Source organism: Lepus europaeus, chromosome 4, assembly GCF_033115175.1.
Source record: "Lepus europaeus isolate LE1 chromosome 4, mLepTim1.pri, whole genome shotgun sequence".
Classification (NCBI taxonomy): domain Eukaryota; kingdom Metazoa; phylum Chordata; class Mammalia; order Lagomorpha; family Leporidae; genus Lepus; species Lepus europaeus.
In genome coordinates, this window is record NC_084830.1 from 72,923,692 (window position 1) to 72,943,838 (window position 20,147).

Consider the following 20,147-nt stretch of genomic DNA (forward strand, 5'->3'; position numbering starts at 1 on the left):
TCAGTGTGTATGTATATAAATGTACTTCCTGTAAAATTTGAGAAAAGAAAGATCTGGAAAAGGAGGTATGGGGTGCATGGTGTAGTTGATGAGTCCAGATGCTCAGCCTTTGAGCATGAGAACCTTGGGAGGGAGAAGTAGAGGAAGCCCTGATACTTCAGTTAGGGGACCAACAGGAGCAGATGTCCTCGTGACACTGAGTCTGGCGAGATGTGGGGAGGCTCATGCTGGAGAATGTGAAACGTATAGTTAGATGGCTGAGTGATTCTAGTGGGCGAGACTTAAGTTTAAATGGCCTTCGGTCTCCTGATGAAGACTAAATCACTTGAGACAATTTAATGTATACTAGAATTGGTGCCACTTACAGGAGCAGAATACGTGGGTGGTGTCAGGCTGTCAAGACACTGCTTGGGACACCTGCATCCTCTGTTGGAATGCTCGGGTTCAAGTCTCTGTTACCCCAATTCCCACCCAGCTTCCTGCTAATGCATACCCTGGGGGGCAGCAGATGATTTTTTCCCTAAAGATTTATTTATGATTTGAATGAGTTACAGAGAGAGAGAGAGGTCAGTCTTCCATCCACTGGTTCACTCCCCAATTTACAGCAGCGGCCGGAGCTGGGCCGATCTGAAGCTAGGAGCCAGGAACTTCTTCGGGGTCTCCCACGTGGGTGCAGGCGCCCAAGGACTTGGGCCATCTTCTGCTGCTTTCCCAGGCCATAGCAGAGAGCTGGATCGGAAGTGGAGCAGCTGGGTCTCGAACTGGCACTCATATGGGATGCCGGCACTGCAGGCAGTGGCTTTACTTGCTACACCATGGCACCAGCCCCCAGATGATATTTTAAGTGTTTGGGTCCCTGCCACCCATATGGGAGACTTGGATTGACTTCGACCTGGCCCAGCCCTAGCTGTTGCAGGCATTTGTGGAGTGTACCAGCAGCTACAAGATATTCTCTCTGTCTGTGTCCATGTCTCTTTCTCTTAATGTTTCTCTGCCTTTCTAATAAAAATGAAAATAAATAAATTTTTAAAACATTTTTAAAAACTGGAATGAATGTGGATTGAACTAAATTTCTAAGAAACCAAGTTAGGAAGACCCCAAATTAGACAACTCTAGTATTCTAGTAATTGATATTCAAGGCCCAAACTTGAAAGGCAGCAGTCAGCATGAAGAGTCGAAATATAAAGACATTTTGAAAATCCCGAGAATTTTTAAGATTATTTTTTTGCATCCAGATTATGCGAATATTTAGAAAAGCATAAAGCTAAATAACAATTTTTTGTGTGTCACTTTTGATAATTCAGCAGCAGTGAATGTAATGCTAGTTTCCTTATAATATGCAATTCCTTTTCCCTCGCCCAGTGAATGGGGGCTCCTGGTCTGGTGAGCCCCCCAGGCGGAACAGCCACACCTTCAACTGTCGAATGCTGGTGAAACCTCTGCCTGACTCAGAGGAGGAGGGTCATGATAACCAGGAAGCACATCAGAAATACGAAACTATGCAGTGCTTTGCTGTCTCTCAACCAAAGTCCATCAAAGAAGAGGGAGAAGGTAGGACAGAAACTCTACAGTATGTCACATGTGGTATATTATTACCTCTGCTACTTCCTTCGCACTTGCTAATCAAAATTAGTGATCACAAAAAGGAAAAATTAAAAGCCGTTTCTTTGTTCTTTCCCATTTTTACCATTATTGTGATAAATTCAATTTTCAAGACTCTGGAACAGCACCATCCACCAGAATTTTCTGCAGTGATGGAGGTGAAAAATCTTAAGTCTCCAGTGTGGCCGCCATGCCCACATGTTAAAAATCAGTACTACAACCAGGAGACTAAGGGTTTTATTATCATTATTAAATGTACATGTATAGTCATGTGGGGCTAGTGACTTCATACTGATGAAGGTCCAATAGTAGTTAAACCTTTTGGGGTGGGTTTGAACATCTAATCCAAACCATGTGCCCCAGCCATAGAAAAGTACACAGAGGTGGAGGCTGGGGGGCCAATTCTCCCTTCATTCATTCAATAGCCTTGAGACATTAGGGAACTTCCTTCACCTTGCTGAACATCAGTTTATTGTCTTGGGAAGTCACCTTTACCCGTATCAGAATTCAGTAAGATTTAGATAAATGTGCCTGAATCATGGTTGGCATTGAATGCTAGTTACTTAACACTTTTATTTAAAATATTTTTAATTTAAATTTATTGGAAAGGAGGTATTAGAACTGTCATGATAACTAGTATTTCAAAATTAAGCTTTTGCCTTAAGTATGGACTATCAAATGATTGTACTCTATTTTATGTAATACGGTAAGTACTGCTAATTCATCCATCTATTATCAAGTGCCAGAAAATGTAGCTTTTATTTTATGTAGTTGGATGATGATATTTTGATTTTATGATACCAGCTATTACTGGATATAGTTCAAGAAATCCATTCCCAGCCGGTGCCGCAGCTCACTTGGCTAATCCTCTGCCTGCGGCACTGGCATCCCGGATTGTAGTCCCGGTTGGGGTACCGGATTCTGTCCCAGCTGCTCCTCTTTCAGTCCAGCTCTCTGCTGTAGCCTGGGAGTGCAGTGGAGGATGGCCCAGGTGCTTAGGCCCTGCACCCGCATGGGAGACCAGGAGGAAGCACCTGGCTCCTGGCTTCGGATCATCTGAACAGCACACTGGCTGTAGCAGCCATTTGGGGGGTGAACCAACGGAAAAAGGAAGACCTTTCTCTCTGTCTGTCTCTCTCACTGTCTAACTCTGCTTGTCAAAAAAAAAAAAAAAAAAGAGAGAGAGAGAGAAAGAAAGAAATCCATTCCCAAATATAAAATTATAAATCAATGAAATAAGGGAGGAAAGGACTACTTTTTGAAATAGCCTAAAACATTTCCCTGTCCCCCAAAAGTGAGCCCCAATACAGAAAACAGTTGAAGTGGGATGAGGAATAAATACCCACCACTGCTGTATGAGAAACTAACCATGGCCAAGATTCTAAACTGTAGTACAGCCATCCAAGTGCATGCTATGTTTTCTAAGTACTGTGGGATTTGTTCTCTAAATTTGCATGTAAACTCAGGTTATAGTCTTTATTTTAAATTGCATATTGCCATTGTTGGCGAACTTACATAGCTTGATAGATGGTGTATCTAGTTTTCCTGTGAAAGTTGCAAACCCTCGACAAAGCAGAATATCAGATTTCACTTGTTGTCCTTTCGTGAGCTACACTGGAAGTCCCTCTCAGCCCCTGGAGGAGAAAGGAGCCCCTTCTTTCCATCGCCGGGGAGAGGCTCAGGCTGGTGGCTGTTCTTTTGGCACGTGTGTAGCTCCGGCAGTTGATCCCGCGCACCCCACCTCACCCTACACAGTGTCTTCCTTCCTCCCTGTGCTTGAGGAAAGAAGTCAAGGTGTGGTGTGGTGTCACTCTCAGCCTTACTGATTTACAGGGTTATGCTCTCATAAATACACCTGGGTTTGTCTGACTCACTAATAAAAGCCCGATATGCTAAAGATAAATGTGTCTGATTTAAGATTTGCAGTCATGCTTAATTTGTGTGGCGAGAAGAGTGCCCATGAAGGAAAGACCAATTCTCCCCTCATCAGAAAGTTTTACTACTCGCCAGGATCTCCAAGGTAAGTTTGCTTTCCAACAACAACAAAAGAACCCACATGATTATAGAGTACTTACATATTCAGAAATGCATGGAATATGTTTAGATGACTGTCAAGGAGCTGATAATAGCGGCTGCTGCTAAGACAAAGGTGCTGCAGAGCCAGAGGGCCCGTGCGAGAGACGCTGCTGCTGCATATCCTGCAGGCCCACGTGCTTGTGCTTCTGTGCTAAATACGGTGGCAGGCACAACTCCATCCAACCAACCAGCCAACTGCAGATTTCAAGTATTGGGAACAAAAAGTAGTGTCTGGATGGATTGAACATGTGCGGGATTTTCTTGTCATTCCTTAAACAGTATAGTCGTTTACATAGTACCTTGTGTCCCATATTACAAATAACCTAGAGATGATTCACACCATACAGGAGGGGTGTGTGTAGTCATATGCAAACAGTATATAAGAGCATCCTCCTTGATGCTCGAGTTTTGGTGTCTGGGGGGATCCTGGGATTTGTACTCCATGGTTCCCAAGGGATGGTTGTAAATACATTTATTTAAATTTAAAATTTAATTCTGTCTATAGGAAAATAGATGAGTGTGAGGTGTAATGCCTGCTATTGTTGTACTAGGCAAGATCACTTCTCTGGACACGAGCACCATGAGAGCAGCCATGAAGCCCGGCTGGGAGGACTTGGTGAGGAGGTGCATTCAGAAGTTCCACGCACAGCACGAAGGGGAGTCCGTCTCCTATGCCAAGAGGCACCATCACGAAGGTCAGCCCTCTGAGTGCCATTTTCCTTGGGGTGGACTTCACTAAAGAACTGCTTCCCATGGGTGCTTGGTGTCTAAAGTGATTCCTGAACTTGACCTCAGGAGACCAAGGTCTGATGATGCCCTGTGTCCATTTGTACTCGTACTGCCTGGTCCAGATGTTGCCCCTGGCCGGAAGAGTTAACAGGAGAACCTGTAAGGCAGAGAATGTGTTGAAGGAAAGCGGTAGAACAGAAGGTGATAATGTCATAAGACATAAAGAGGAAAGGAAAGAGATTGTCTTCTTTAACCCCAAGTGTTCCAGATGTGCCATGAGGTAATAAGGCAGTGGGGTGGGTATTTGGCCTAGCAGTGACAATGCCCACATGGATTGGAGTCCTATCTCCAGCCCCTGGCTCCAGCTTCTTGCTACTGAGTACCCTGGGAGGCAGTGGTGATAGCTCGAGTAGTTGGGTTTCTGCCACACACATGGGAGACGTAGATTGAATTTTCCATCTCCCGCTTCAGCCCAGCCCAGCCCCGGTCATAGTGGCCATTTGTCAGAAGGATCAGCAGAAGGGAGCTCTCTCTCTGTCTGCCTATCCAATAACTAATTTTTTGAAAAGGTGAGATACCATCCCTAACCTAAAGAAGTGTCACCTGTGGGACGGGTGTTGCGGCACAGTGGGTAAAATTGCCGCCTCTGACACTGGCATCCCAAGTGGACACCAGTTCATGTCCTGGCTGCTCCACTTCCGATATGGGGCCCTGCCACCCACCAGGGGGATCTGGATGAAGCTTCTGACCCCTGGCTTCGGTCTGACCGATATGGCCATCTGGGGAAGTGAACCAGCAGATGGAAGATCTCTCTCTCCCTTGTTCTCTGTAACTGATGAAGGACGGGAGGTCACGTGAATCATAGGAGAAATCTGAAAGGCAGAATAAACAGAATTTGCAGCAGTGAATCATCCCCTGAAGAGGGAACAGTGGGGTCCCACGCCCTCCTAGGTGATGACCAACAAAGTCTCTGGATAAAGTGATTTGTCTGAGGTGACAGTCTATTTTGTTAAGATTTTATTTTATTTATTTGAAGGAATTACAGAGAGAGGTAGAGACGTGGAGTGGAGTGTCTTCTACTGCCAGTTCACTCCCCAAATAGTCTCAATGGCCAGAGCTGAGCTGATCTAAAGCCAGGAGCCAGGAGTTTCTTCCCAGTCTTCCACATGGGTGCAGGGGCCCAAGCAGTTGGGCCATCCTCCACTGCTTTCCCAGGCCATAGCAGAGAGCTGGATCGGAAGCGGAGCAGCCGGGACTCGAACTAGTGCCCATATGGGCTGCTGGTGCTGTGGGCTGGGACTTTAGAATTCTGCACCAAAATGCCAGCCCCATAGGATAGGTGGAACTAAAGCCACAACTTCAGAGTCATCTTTCAGTAATTGTAGCAGCCCTGGTCTTTATATGTGGCGTTGTCCCTTCTAGGTAGGCCTCGCAACTCCCTCTGTAATACACAGTAAGAGCCAGTGTAGGGTGTCCAGCTGGGCCCACCTGGTGGTCACCATGCTGCCTTCCTAACGGCCCCTCCACGGGATTACTATTTCCAAGTGGGTTTTGCTTTTCTATTAAGAGATAATAAACAAAAGACCTTTTGCTTTAATAAGTGCTAAGGGGGGAGGGAGATTTTTTTTTCCCTTCTCTGTGCCCTGGCAGATGCAGTAGGTCAGGAGACTTGAGCTCCACATGTAGCGTTGGCCTGGGCCATGCTGTATACATGAAAGACTTAGCAGTACAGTAACCATGCAACTCAACATCAACAACTGTGTCTTTGCAGAAAAAATTTGTGACCAATTATTGAAAATGGAGTTTGTTTGTCATCATCCAGTTAGTGTGCATCTGTGACCTTGGCATTTACCAGTAGTGCACTGTGTTTAAACTGTATACTTTTTAGATACTTATGAAAATACACAAACCATGGTAAATGAACTATGTCCTATACCCTTAGTTTTTCTTCATCTTTTCATCCTGTTCATTCTTATATCTTGGAAATAAGCGCATAAACCAATAATCTACATCTTCTGCCATTTTTAATTTGGGAAGCCTGAGTGAAAACACAGATGCTATGACCTACCATTTCACTAGATCTGATAGAAAATAAGAAGAAAAGTAACAATAAAAATTAAGAAATCACCTTGAGGCCACTTCTGTGTTCCTGGTTCCTAAAGGGCCATGCTCTACACTTAGTTCTGTGGCTTCTTGGTTCCTTATGAAAGGATTTACACAGTGTGTAAGTCCCAGTGAAAGAAAGTCCCATGGAGACACTCAAACTTGTGAAACTGGTAATATCAGCGATGCTGATTTGCACTGAATAAAAATCTACTGGAGGGCTTTGTTTTAATTGGAGGGGCTTTCCCAAGTGCATTCGGGCGCATGCTTTCACTAACCTAGCAGAGATGTTAGGTGCAGACCAAATGGAAATAAAAAATCTTTAGGAATCACAGTCAATGTCAGATTAAATCTGAAATTATAAGCCATTGGAAATATGAGACCTGCTATAAAAATAATATTTATGTTAGCTTTTAGAAACATGCATTGTACAAAGATACACATGATACGTGTATGTATGGTAATTCGTTTTGAGAACTGCCATTTCAGAGTAAGTTTGTGCAACAATTGATGGCAGAAAGTGACACCAGCGTGCTGTATCTGGCTGAATTTTTTCCAGGAAACCAGAATCCACATTGTCTGTCAGCCTCCGTCTGTCTCAAGGGTGGCAGTTTTGTGGCATGGTGACCGTGTTTGGGGCAGCTGTTCAGCCCACAGAATTTGTGTTAAAGGCTATGTGGTAGAAATATGGTAGTCCTCTTAAAATGGTTTAAGATGTAACTAAGTTGTGTAACTATTTGTTTTCTGAATGCAAGTATTCTTTTTTATATGAAGTATTAGAAAGTTATAAAAATTCATTTGAAAAGATAAATCTCAATATTATTTTGAGTAATTTTTGGTTTGTGTTATATTTTGTTAATTGTCTTAAAAATGGAAGCACTGTGGCATTGCGGGTTAAGCCTTCAATGTTGACATCATATATGGGTGCTGGTTCAAGTCCTGCTGCTCCACTTCCAATCCAGCTTCCTGATAATGGCCTGGGAATGGCAGTGGAGGATGGTCCAAGTGCTTGGGCCCCTGCACCCATGTGGGAGACCCAGAAGAAACTCCTGGATCCTGGCTTCGGTCTGGTCCAGTCCAGTCATTGTGGCCATTTGGGGAGCAAACCAGTGAATGGAATATATATATATCTCTCTCTCTATCTCTATCTCTATCTCTAACTCTGCTTGTCAAATAAAATATTTTTAAAAGAGAAAATAGAAGCATCTGGCCCTTTAGCTAAAAAGTTAAACAAATTACATGTCACTAGGAATTACACTTTTAATCTTTCAGTTTTCTTTAGCCCTTTTTCCCCCTCTGAAAAAGATTCTTCTGATTGTTTGTCTTTTACTTCCTGTTTTCCTAACCACAGAAATAATATTTCTTACAGAGTGAGAAACAAAACTGAGGAAAAGTGGCATGAGATGATGGGTTGAACGGTGCCTAAGTTCAACATGGATATTCAGAGAGCATATTTAATGGCACACCTTTCACTGTAAAGTTTATATTAATTAAAAGCAAGTTGTCCTTTTTGGAGATGCCATGTTTATGCATTGTATTGTTTTCTAACATTTTAAACAAACCATTGAAAAGCTTGTTTTGAGCTGTTAAACATGTTACTCGTTACTTGGCCATGATCCTGAAGACTTCAAAAAAGAACACTGTTTTGGGGTCCAAACTTTCATTCTTTTTCATAAGAAAAACATATTGAACTTATTGGTGTTTTGAGCGAAAAGTAAATGTGCTTCTAAAACTGTATAATGTTTTACTATCACAAGCGTTCTTATAACACTGTCTCGCGTGGTGGTAGGAAAATAGGAAGCTTAGCGAGGTCTGTTCCTCTGTCCCCTCCGCCCCCCGACCCTGCTGCTGGTTTCTTATTTTCTAAATCTCGTTCTGTTTCCTCACTTGCCTGCAGTACTGCGACAAGGATTGGCCTTCAGTCAGATCTATCGATTTTCCTTGTCTGATGGCACTCTTGTTGCTGCGCAAACGAAGAGCAAACTCATCCGTTCTCAGACCACTAATGAACCTCAGCTCGTGATATCTTTACATATGCTTCACAGGTAATCTTAGTTGTAAGACATCCTTGCCCCTTGCCAAGTTCAGAGGAAATGTGACAAAAGCAGCAAATCACTGCAGAGCTGTTCAGGTGTGTTAGACGCTTCTGTTCCTCAGTGCCAGTAACACAAGACGTAAAATTACATTGGTATTAACTGTTGGCTACGGGACAGCTTACCAGTCTGGCAAAGCAGAGCTGTTCTTTGAGTTGTATTCTTCCCTCTGCTGGACTTGGAAACCCAGCTGGGAGAATGCTCTGTCACGACTCATCAACCCCGTGGTTGACAGATGCAGGGCAGGGATGTTGAAGCCGCTAGTCCCGTTTCTGCTCCATGACGTGTGAATCTAAAGCTTGCAATCACGGATACTTAGGGAGAGTATCTTCAGTTTTTGTTCTCGGATCTAAATTAACTTCTTGACGGACTCTGAAGTGAAGCGTGATAAACATTTCCATATAAAAAGTAAAGAAAACTGAATTTGATTTCACAGTAAATGTCATAAGCCATATTGTTTGAGAGCACACATTCAGGAAAATGATTAAATTTCAAGTCATGTGAGTGTTTTATGCTTTATAAAACTTTATGAAATGCTATCAGAAGATACATAAATTTGCTCTGTATAGAGTTTCGTTTTATTACGTTTCTCAATTATTTACTTTCTTATTTAGGACTAAAAAGTCAGGCAAGCCTCTTTGCCAATTTGTTAATAAATCTGACCTCCAGCTGAAACAATGGGAAAGTGATTGCACATGTGACCGCTTTCAGCCACCGAACTGAACGCTGATGTTTGGCAATCTGTGAAACGTGTTTTGTTTGGATTTGGGATCACACTTAGTAACTCAAAAGTGATTCCCAAGGCTGCACACGAAAGCTTACGGGGCTTGGGAAATCATCTTGCTTAGAAGACCTGCTTGTTCGCCGCTAGAGAGGGGACTGGTCGGGGGTTTTTAGAAGTAGGGGATAGCTCGCAGGCTAGAGTCGTGCCCGAGAGCTCCCTCCCGTGTTGCTCTCTCCAAGTCCACAGCTCTGACGGGCGGGGGCTGGGAGGTGAGCGGAAATGCGTTCGACAAGCAGACTGGTGGCTCTGGACCTGGCCGTGCTTCTCCAAGAGGGGCAGGCGGGGCACGGAGTGCTCGCCAGAGCTCACGGAGCTGCCTGTGAACAGCGGTTTGAGACGGCTGTGCGTGTTTCGGTGGTTTCTCTGCCACGGCAGGATCTCAGACTATGGGCTGGAAGCCCCTCTCTTGTTGCGTCTAGGTACTGCAGTTTCAGTAGGGCAGGAGTCGGCCTGCAGCACCCGCCCTCCGCGAAACCACAGCCGTGGTAAATGAGCTGCCTGCAGACTGTGCGTGCTCAGTCTCGTCCATCATTACAGATGGTTTCACCAGCGTACGGGCTCTCCTTTAAATGGAATCCGTTCCTTTAAAGAAGAGAGGCCATCTTGCTGTTGAAGACTTTGTAACAAGTTGCTGAGAATTTTTCTTTTCTCTTATATTTCTTTCTCTCCTCATTATCCAGAGAGCAGAATGTGTGTGTCATGAATCCGGACCTGACTGGACAAGCGATGGGGAAGCCATTGAATCCAATTAGCTCTAGCAGCCCTGCCCATCAGGCCATGTGCAGTGGGAACCCAGGTCAGGACATGACCCTCAGTAGCAATATAAATTTCCCCATAAATGGCCCAAAGGAACCAATGGGCATGTCTCTGGGCAGGTTTGGTGGTTCTGGGGGCATGAACCATGTGTCAGGCATGCAAGCAACCACTCCTCAGGGTAGTAACTATGCACTTAAAATGAGCAGTCCCTCACAGAGCAGCCCTGGCATGAACCCAGGACAGCCCACCTCCATGCTTTCACCAAGGCATCGCATGAGCCCCGGAGTAGCTGGCAGTCCTCGAATCCCCCCCAGTCAGTTTTCCCCCGCAGGAAGCTTGCATTCCCCCGTGGGAGTTTGCAGCAGCACAGGAAATAGCCATAGTTATACCAACAGTTCCCTCAATGCACTTCAGGCCCTCAGCGAGGGGCACGGGGTTTCACTGGGGTCATCGTTGGCTTCGCCGGACCTAAAAATGGGCAATTTGCAAAACTCCCCAGTTAATATGAATCCTCCCCCACTCAGCAAGATGGGAAGCTTGGACTCCAAAGACTGTTTTGGACTTTATGGGGAGCCATCTGAAGGTACAACTGGACAAGCCGAGAGCAGCTGCCACCCCGGAGAGCAAAAGGACACGAGCGATCCCGGCATGGGCCAGGCCGTGAGCAGCGAACGAGCTGACGGACAGAGCAGGCTGCATGACAGCAAAGGGCAGACCAAACTCCTCCAGCTGCTGACCACCAAGTCTGATCAGATGGAGCCCTCGCCCTTATCCAGCTCTTTATCGGACACAAACAAGGACTCCGCAGGCAGTTTGCCTGGCTCTGGGTCAACCCATGGGACCTCGCTCAAGGAGAAGCATAAAATTTTGCACAGACTCTTGCAGGACAGCAGCTCCCCTGTGGACTTGGCCAAGTTAACGGCAGAAGCCACAGGCAAAGAGCTGAGCCAGGAGTCCAGCGGCACAGCTCCTGGGTCGGAAGTGACTGTGAAGCAAGAGCCGGTGAGCCCCAAGAAGAAAGAGAATGCACTACTTCGTTACTTGCTAGACAAAGATGATACTAAAGATATTGGTTTACCAGAAATAACCCCCAAACTGGAGCGGCTGGACAGTAAGACAGACCCTGCCAGTAACACAAAGCTGATAGCTATGAAAACTGAGAAGGAGGAGCTGAGCTTTGAGCCCAGTGACCAGGTAAGTCTGTAATGTCTTCTCCTGGATCTGTCTCCCCTAGAGGTTTTTCCCCACGGGGCAATTGTGGGACCTCCGCTGACTGGGGAGAAGTGAGCGTTTTCTAGGGCGGTTCTTCCCCTGAGGCAGTTCTCACCGAAGCCCAGCGTTTCAGCTCCTCTCTTTAGCAGAGTGGTGGTGTTGTAGGACGTGAGGCTGCAGGCCTCCCGTTCCAGGTTGTGCTGAGCAGGCTCTCGCCCCATCTTGGCTCCTCCCCTGTGCCCCTGAGGCACAGAAGCAGCCACAGACGCTCTGCTCCACTACAGTTGCACTTGGAGTTTGAACTGCAGACACTTTTCATGTGTCACCGAATATTCATCTTTTGATTTTTTTTTTTAACCATTAAAAAATGTAAATCGGTCCTTAGCTCATAGGCGTGAAAAACAGGTGGTGGGCAGGGCTTGGGGCGCAGGCCAGCTGTAGTTTGCTGACCCCTCTTCTGGAAATGCCTACACTGGAGATGCTCACTTCCTTGAAACTGAGCTTTGTCAGAACTTCATGGAATTCTGCCTTATCTACCCTTCTCTCTTCAGGATCAGAGCTTAAGCTTAAGTGGCTTTCTAACCTAACGAAGATCTTTCTACCTCTCTTTATTCTCAACCCAAACTTCTGATTAATGCAGAAGATTTCTTAGACCATTGGTGTAAGACACTACTTAAAGGGAAATGGAAAGTAGGAGAGGAGAGGTAAAGGTAGTTGACTCAGTGTTAGTGTGTCAGCCATTATGCATAAATTCAGAATGAAAGCAATAGATGACATTGTTGATGGTGCGTGTCTCAAAGATTAATTCCCTGAAAAACTGCAGGACATGCAAAATGATGTTCAAAATTCACTTTTTTAAATTGACAGATAAAACTTGTATATATTTGTGGTGTATAGCATGTTTTTAAATATGTGTACACTGCGGAATGGCTAAATCTAGGTGATACGCATACGTATTAACCTCACATACTTAACCAGTCTTTGTGATGCCGAACATTTAGCATGTCCACTCTGAGCAGTTTTCAAGTCTGCAACTATGCACAGATTTCAGACATTTTTGTAGCAGAATAAGCTTTTGATTCGCTTTCCCACTGACTTTTTGGAGAACCCCCATGCATTGTCATTAACTCTAGTTAACAACATGCCACATTGTACGATCCACGTCTCTAAACTTTGTTATCCGTCTCTAACTGAAATCCTGGCCCCTTTGACCAGCATCACCTCAACCATCTCCCTCAAAAACATGTCCAGTAGTCCTTTAAGGAGATGACAACATCCCCAGTGGGGAGAATAAGCCATTGGTGTTTTTCTTTATTGAAAAAGTGAGGCATTATTCCACTTTGCTGTCAGGCGGCTCCAGGGGACCCATGACTGACTGGGTTAAATGACGGCGATGTGCTGGGCCCTCAGCTCACCTCTGATCCCCAGACCTGTCCTTGAGTCACGATTGTTCAGAACTGAGGCTGCAAGGCCCTCTGACTTACAGTGCACAGGCACTTGTCCTTGGAATTGGTTTTGCAAGTGGATGTTGTCATGTGTCGCCATCCCTGGGGCTTGGGAGTAGAGGGGGAGAGGAGAGCTGCACCCCCTTGCTGGGTCAGCAGGATTCTGAGCAGCCTTGGGGGCACTGAGGCCACACGCACGCCCCTAGCCTGGCTCCATCCAGGCTTCTAAGCACTTAGCTTCCTGGTTTCCTTTCACTTTGGTGTCCTGACAGCTGCTGCCGTTCCAAAGGACGATGGAGTTGTTCAAGGCTTTGTACCCTTCACAGGGGAAACAGAGTCAAATTCTGTAAATGTCTTTGGCAACTGATCCTTGAAGGTAGAAGTTAGTGCAGAGATCCTGCGGAGCAGCCGTTCTGAGGCGCTGTGAAATCATGAGGTGGGGCGGGAAGTTAATAGCAGTGCCTCGGAGGAGATGGGGTGTAAAAGCATATTGACAACTGTAAATGTTTTAATCTGCGGAGGCTTACTGGATTAGAATGGACAGAGCTAGCGGCAGTTTGGAGTGGCAGGCACAGATAGTGTCAGTCAGGTCCCCTGACACATGCCAGAGTGCAAGAAGGAGACCCGGGGGGCCACCTTAGCTCAGTTTCCAATGTGGCCTGCCCCTCCTTCCATAAACAGAAGTTATTTTTCTATGCCGTGCCTGAGGCCCTAGGACGCAGAAGGTCAGGAAGGGGGCCACGGCGGCATTTCTGTATTTATATATTTGATCATGCCGACTCCAGACAATAAACAGACAAGAAAAGAAATTAAAAAAAAAAAATCATTGAGTCACTTGCGGTTTCTAATTGTTACTTAAGGAGAAAATTTTCTAATCAAAGTTGTCTCACCTAGAAAACATAAAGCTCAGAGTGTCATCAGCCCTAATCTATTATTTTGGACAAATCAAAAAGCAGTGTACACAGGCACTCACTACCCCCTGCACGCATGCGTGCACACACAAGTGTACAGTAAGTATATTTTCCTTAATGAAATCCAGCCCCGGATCTCACCCTCCCTCTACTCCCGTTTAAAACTCCACCAAAACTGCTTCAGAGCAACTTGAACATCAAAAACATTGCAAGTTGAAAAGTCACCACAGGAAGTGTGCATTACCTAAATATAGATCAAAGATAGACTGACTGACAGACTTTAAGGAGGGGAAAAAAAAAAAAAACAAAAAACGAGGATTCTTTCCCCTCCTGCTCTCCATCACTCTCCCTCAGTGCAGATGAATGGTATCTGCTGTTAAAGCTGCACACATTTATAGAAGACTTTGCTTTCATTTAAAGGGAATGCAGTCAATTATTTATTTTGTGAGATAAAACAGTGAGCCTGAATTGCAGCCCACTGTCTTGTTATTTGGACTCAGAAAAGAGCCATTAACTGAGAGTGTGTTTAACCTATTACTAACACACTACGAACAGGAAGTAGTTTGATGGCACTGTTATACCTAAAATAGCATTTTTTACTGGGTAGTGTATTTAAACAAGATTTGTTTCTACGACATTTCCTCACCAACAGGAAACAGTGAGAGAAAAATTTCCAATATGTTTGCCGACTTCAGCTAGGTGCTTATTTACACAATGGAGCATGGCAGATGCCTACCCAAGTGATAACTCTTAGGTTCTTTCTAATGCTACTGAGCCACTTAGGACGTGCATTTAGAAACAGTGTAAAAGGAATTTCTTCCTCGTATTTGACCCCATTAAGGAAAGCATATCTTAAACTGATAGTGTCCTGAAACTTTGCCTCCAAATATGATAGAATTACCATTTCTTAACAGTTTTGTTAGGTATCTGTGGTGAATTACATTTTTTGTTGAAAGATATCTTAAAAATATTTTGTAATTATAATGCATGCATTATTGAAATACATGGGCTCTTTATATAGTTCCTTCAGAGGATAAGTTGATTTGACACATGGAAAAATCACAAAGCCAGAAAAGTGAAAAATTTTAAGAAATCAAGTCTAATTTTCATTTTGTAGAACTTTTATAAAAATCTTTCTGACTCATTTTCTGCCTGAAATAGTTTAAACTACTCAAATTGATGTGGCTAATTTGAGCATTCAAATAGATGCCTAAGCAAAACTTTGAAGTATCTTGGCAAAGCATTTTTAAAAGCAAGTGTTAATCTTTTTGTCTCGGAAAGGATTCTGCCTAACACAGTAGATAGTGACTAGAAGAACTTTTGGTGACAATTAAACCCTACAAAACTGTAGGGGGGAAACGTTTTGATCAGAAACTCAGTGTAACCAAAATCATCCCTTCCCAAACTCAAATGAATTCACAAGAGAACACTATAGTCATCAAATTGTGTTGCTGAGCAACCTGAGGGGTATAGAAAGCCTGAACTTTATCTCTCTGGAGAAGAATATTTAGTTGTGACAAATAAATAAAAGTATACTCCAAAGATTGTCAAGCGTGAACACAAAGCAATATTATCTCGGGGCGGGGATGGGAATTTCATAATCCATTTTTCTCATATGGCAAGTCAAATGAATTCAAGTAGTGTCCACTTGTTATAAATCTCCTTAGAACCAGTTCTTGGCTGGCACCTCACTAGGCTAGTACTCCGCCGGCGCCGCCAGCACCCTGGGTTCTAGTCCCGGTTGGGGCGCCGGATTCTGTCCTGGTCGCTCCTCCTCCTGCCCAGCTCTCTGCTGTGGCCCGGGAGTGCAGTGGAGGATGGCCCAAGTCCTTGGGCCCTGCACCCGCATGGAAGACCAGAAACACCTGGCTCCTGGCTTCAGATCAGCGCGGTGTGCAGGCCGCAGCGCGCCAGCCGCAGTAGCCACTGAGGGGTGAACCAACGGAAGAGGAAGACCTTTCTCTCTCTCTCTCACACTGTCCACTCTGCCTGTCAAAAAAAAAAAAAGAAGAACAACCAGTTCTTTTTCTTTGTAATTTTATTGATTGATTGATTGATTTGAAAGGTAGAGTTAGAGAGATCTGTGTTCTACCTGTTGGTTCACTCCCCAAATGCCAAAGCCAGGAACCAGGAATTCCATCTGGGTCTCCTGCATGGGTGGCAGGAACCCAAGTACGTGGGCCATGTCTGTTGCCTCCCAGATGCATTAGCAGGAAGCTGGAGGCAGGAGTCGATCCCAGGCACTCTGCTAGGGATCTGGATAGTCACAGTACAGTTTAACACACTGTGCCACAGCACCCTCCTCCAACTCTTATGGGTAACAAACGCAATGATCCTGCATGGCTTTCTCAAGACAGATGTGTTAAGTTACTTCTCAGAGTCAGACTGGTCCGTAATTTAATTACATCAGCTCCTAAAATGGCAAGGATCAAAATCTGAAAGCCAACCGTAAATGCTTTTTAGGAGTAAAAATCGATCAAAAACCACGATTTATATTTTTTAGTTATTCAGGTATTGTTTTATTTATTTGAGAGGTAGAGAGAGAAAATCAGCACATCGATTTAAACCATCCAAATACATTTTAGCATACATAAAGGTTTATAGCATTAGATTTGCAGTAGACTCAAGTCTGTTAGACCCAGGAGTGGATCACAAAGGAAGAGCCTTAAGTCCTATCATTAGAACTCTTTGAAACTGTGTAGTTGTTTTTCTGTTTAAGACAGTTTACAATGTTTGTGTGAAATGAATGGAAAATGTGGGAGGCTGGTCCCAGACTGTGGTTAGTCTGTATTATAAAGACTTTCTTTTACATATATCTGGGACTGGGTAAATGTAAGTGTATCCATTGAGAAAAAACAGCATATTTTATTTTGTGGGTGTGATTTCTGTAGGCTTACTTATTTTGGATATTTGTCATCAAAGGCAATCTGCAAAGCTTTCTCAGGAGGTAACTCACCATTTATGACAGCGCATCTCCCTCAGCCCATACACATTGGGCTTTAAGAGGCACTTTTTAAAAATACTCCATCCAGGGCAGGATTGTACTAGGGAAACTTTTGGTTTCCTAAAACAGAAATAAACTTCCTAATTTAATAGAGCCTCTTTCTGATCTCTGACACTATGAAAATCCCTTGAGGATTTTTTACCACACATTTTTAGGAAGCATTTTTCTGAGAAATTAATGAAAATTGGAGGAATACTTATGAGAAATTAGAGTTGATGCCGAGGGAAGTTTTAATTGTGTGTTAACACAATTAAAGGAATTTGTCTTTTGGGCTGAGGGCACATTACTGTATTCCAGGCACTGGCCTTGGAAGGCACTAAAGATTTATACAAGGAGAATCAGTTTGTGCCTTATAGATCCAGCAAAACATGATAGAGTGCAGTCACTTGACTTTTGCACTGAAAATACACAAAGGCAGTTGTATGCATTCGGAGGGAAAGAGGAAGAAGTGGTTAAGAAACAGGTGAGCAGTGTGTTTTGCCCACCATTTCACCTCAGTGAGTGTGTGCCGCAGAGACGTGGTCAGGAGGTGGGTGACTTGAGTTGGCTGAGTTGAGTTCCCCTGCAGCTGTGACAGTGTGAACGTGTCACTGCAGGCTTGCCCTATTCACCATGACCCCTACATCAAAAACTTCGTTTGGGCTTCCGCCAAAGAAACGAATGTGCTGCCCCTCTGCAGGGAACCCTGTCTTGCCTTTGGAGGGGCTTCCTAAGGAGCACTAAGGGTTATTTTGTGTCTATCCATCTTTACTTCAGGATGCTAACCTTAGAACCGAGCCCTTACCCAAGACACAACTTTTTCATATTTAATGCTTCCCTCTCTTGTGAGAAACACATGGTCAGACTAACTAGAAAATGGTCTTGTAATTGCTCCCACAATACATGAGGAATTCCCTGAGAAATTGCTCTCTAAGTTATTGCTAAGAGTTGTGTCTGCAAAGAATCAAAGAAAATGTCAAAAAAAAGTCTATCATTGTTAACTTGAGACATATTTGTACATCTAGTCAAAAACATTTCCTGCAGATAATACATTTGCCATAACCTAGAGGAAAATCTTAGCAAACCCAGTCTGTACATGGGGATAGAAATTATCTATAGGATACAAATGTAAGCCATTGTGCTGTAAGTGGGGCTCAGTACTAGATGCGGTCTCAGACATGAACATCATTGGATTGGCCATTGTCGAGGAGAGGGCCAGTGTTGGTCAATTCAAAGTCCATTCAGTGACTTTGAGGAACTGCCTAACCTTTGGTTTCCTACCTACACAGCAAGAAAATTATTCTCTCCACTTTCTCCCCTAGAAGGTGATACAAGTGTGTAACTCCACCATTTCCGTGTGTGGTTGGCCATGCCTGACTTTACATACCTGGCACACGGGCAGATTCTGCTTAAAAGGATAGCCATAAAAATCATTTTTGCTTCCTGGAGAAAAGTGTTAGGTATGAAATGGTGGTGACCCTTACTTTATCTTTTTAATTATGGTAATTGGAAATGATTCTTTTAAGAGAGAAAACCCTAGGGAACATTATTATGACTTCTGTAAAATCAGGTTAATAAATGCAGTGTTTAGGGGCTGCCAGTTTTTTTCCTGCTTCCCTACATGCTGTCGCCCAAACTGGTGAATGACTGAGAAGGCCAGGGTCATCCAAAACTGAAAGTGTAAGCAGGGAAGAAACATCACTCAAACTGAAAAAAGCAGCACATAGCCAGTTCATGGTTGCTTTAAGCAGGTTTTGCATTTCCCCAACCCTGCTCATTTGTGAGGAAAAAGCCCTAAAAGAAAATTACCATTTGCTGATTACTGACTCAGTGCAAATTTGTATCATGTCTTATACCAGATATTTTTGTGTATTGTTATTTCTCAAGGAGATTTAGTCACAAAACCTAGACCTGAACTGTAAGTCATAGTCTACTCGAAATTAATTGGAAAATGCATACTCATAATTAGCTGAATGATTAGTGTAAAATAAAGGGGAATTTATAAATTGCCAGTGAGTCACAATGCTGGGAGAGAGCCTTCTTTTTAATTCAGTCGTCTCTTTTTGTAGATGAGGGAGTTGAAGATCAAGAGATTAAATTACTTGTCTTTTGTCAATTTCATTTTTAAAAAGATGGTCAATTAACTGCTAGGCCTGACAGGCACACGAATCTTCATCCTTTGTTTGGCTGCAGTGCCTTACACCAGTTAGGTGTGTAATTGCAAATGGGCTTGTGGGGCCCACCCTTGGAGGAGGACTGGATAAACTCTTCTGTTTGTTAACTACAGCCTGGCAGTGAGCTGGACAACTTGGAGGAGATTTTGGATGATTTGCAGAATAGTCAATTACCACAGCTTTTCCCAGACACGAGGCCAGGCGCCCCTGCTGGATCAGTTGACAAGCAAGCCATCATCAATGACCTCATGCAACTCACAGCTGAGAACAGCCCTGTTACACCTGTTGGAACTCAGAAAACAGCATTGCGAATTTCACAGAGCAGTGAGTATGAGCTATTGCTGGTTATGCCAAGAAATTCCCATATAATCACTATCAGAAACAGGGATTATTAAAGTCTGATGCAAACAGCTTAGTCACTTCAAGGTTTTTGTGATCACATAGCACCATCTGCTGTCCTGGAGTCTGATGAACAGTGGCTCTCTGGCGGGCTCTTGTGGGTGATTTGATGAACGTGGAGCCGGGAGGCTGGCCTACAGGGATTAAAGTTCTTCAGCTCACAGTTGCATTTCCTGTCATATCTGTCACTGTCTTCAGACAGGGATTTTTAGAGTATATTTTATGCATATTAGTGTACTACTGAGTAGCTAAGATATAGAAATTTCAGGAGTTTTCCCTGACTTTTTAGGAATCAAACTATCATAAACAGTTCTCAGTGTTCAATTGTTATACATGAAAGAGCTATTCCCTATAAGGAATTCTCATGTAAGTTTATTTTACATGGAACTTTATCATCTAGTTCTTAAACAGATGACCAGTGTATCTTATATAATTAGTTCTGTTATTTGTAAGATACATTTTTAGGTTTTACTTCAAATTTTTGCAAGTTTAGGGTACATTCTTTCTTTACTGTGAACACTGAAGTTGTCTGATAGGTTCGAAAGAAAGCAAACTGTAACAGGGCTGTGGCTTACAGGAGGACCGAGAACCTCTTCAGTGTTAAAACTGGTCAGCAGAATGATTTGTTTCTTGCAAGTACAGTTTGGCCTTGTACCTAGCACTTGTTCTCAAGACAGAAATGACAACCCCTGCCAAGTCACAGGGCATCTTTAATTACTAGCTCTTTTCTCGAGTGATTCTGGCCATTCTGAAACAGGCAAAACAAAAGAGAGATGACTTTGTTGTCTCTCAAACCTTCCCATTTCTTAGGGAGCAGGTTAATTGTGGACTGTGGGAGACCATAAAGTCAAAGAATTGAGAGAGGTACTTAAGAAGCATA

The 20,147-nt window shown here is 43.8% G+C and overlaps 1 protein-coding gene across 7 annotated transcripts in view; it reads left to right on the forward strand.

Annotated features, from left to right (window-relative positions):
* NCOA2 (nuclear receptor coactivator 2) overlaps positions 1–20,147 on the forward strand; it is a 291,581-nt gene that overhangs the window by 228,257 nt on the left and 43,177 nt on the right. For all 7 annotated transcript variants that reach the window (XM_062188377.1, XM_062188373.1, XM_062188378.1 and 4 more), the window contains 6 exons: positions 1,363–1,551; positions 3,521–3,622; positions 4,230–4,373; positions 8,408–8,555; positions 10,068–11,337; positions 18,982–19,192. In XM_062188377.1, the coding sequence (XP_062044361.1) occupies positions 1,363–1,551; positions 3,521–3,622; positions 4,230–4,373; positions 8,408–8,555; positions 10,068–11,337; positions 18,982–19,192 (2,064 nt within the window). The remainder of the gene's footprint in view (positions 1–1,362; positions 1,552–3,520; positions 3,623–4,229; positions 4,374–8,407; positions 8,556–10,067; positions 11,338–18,981; positions 19,193–20,147) is intronic.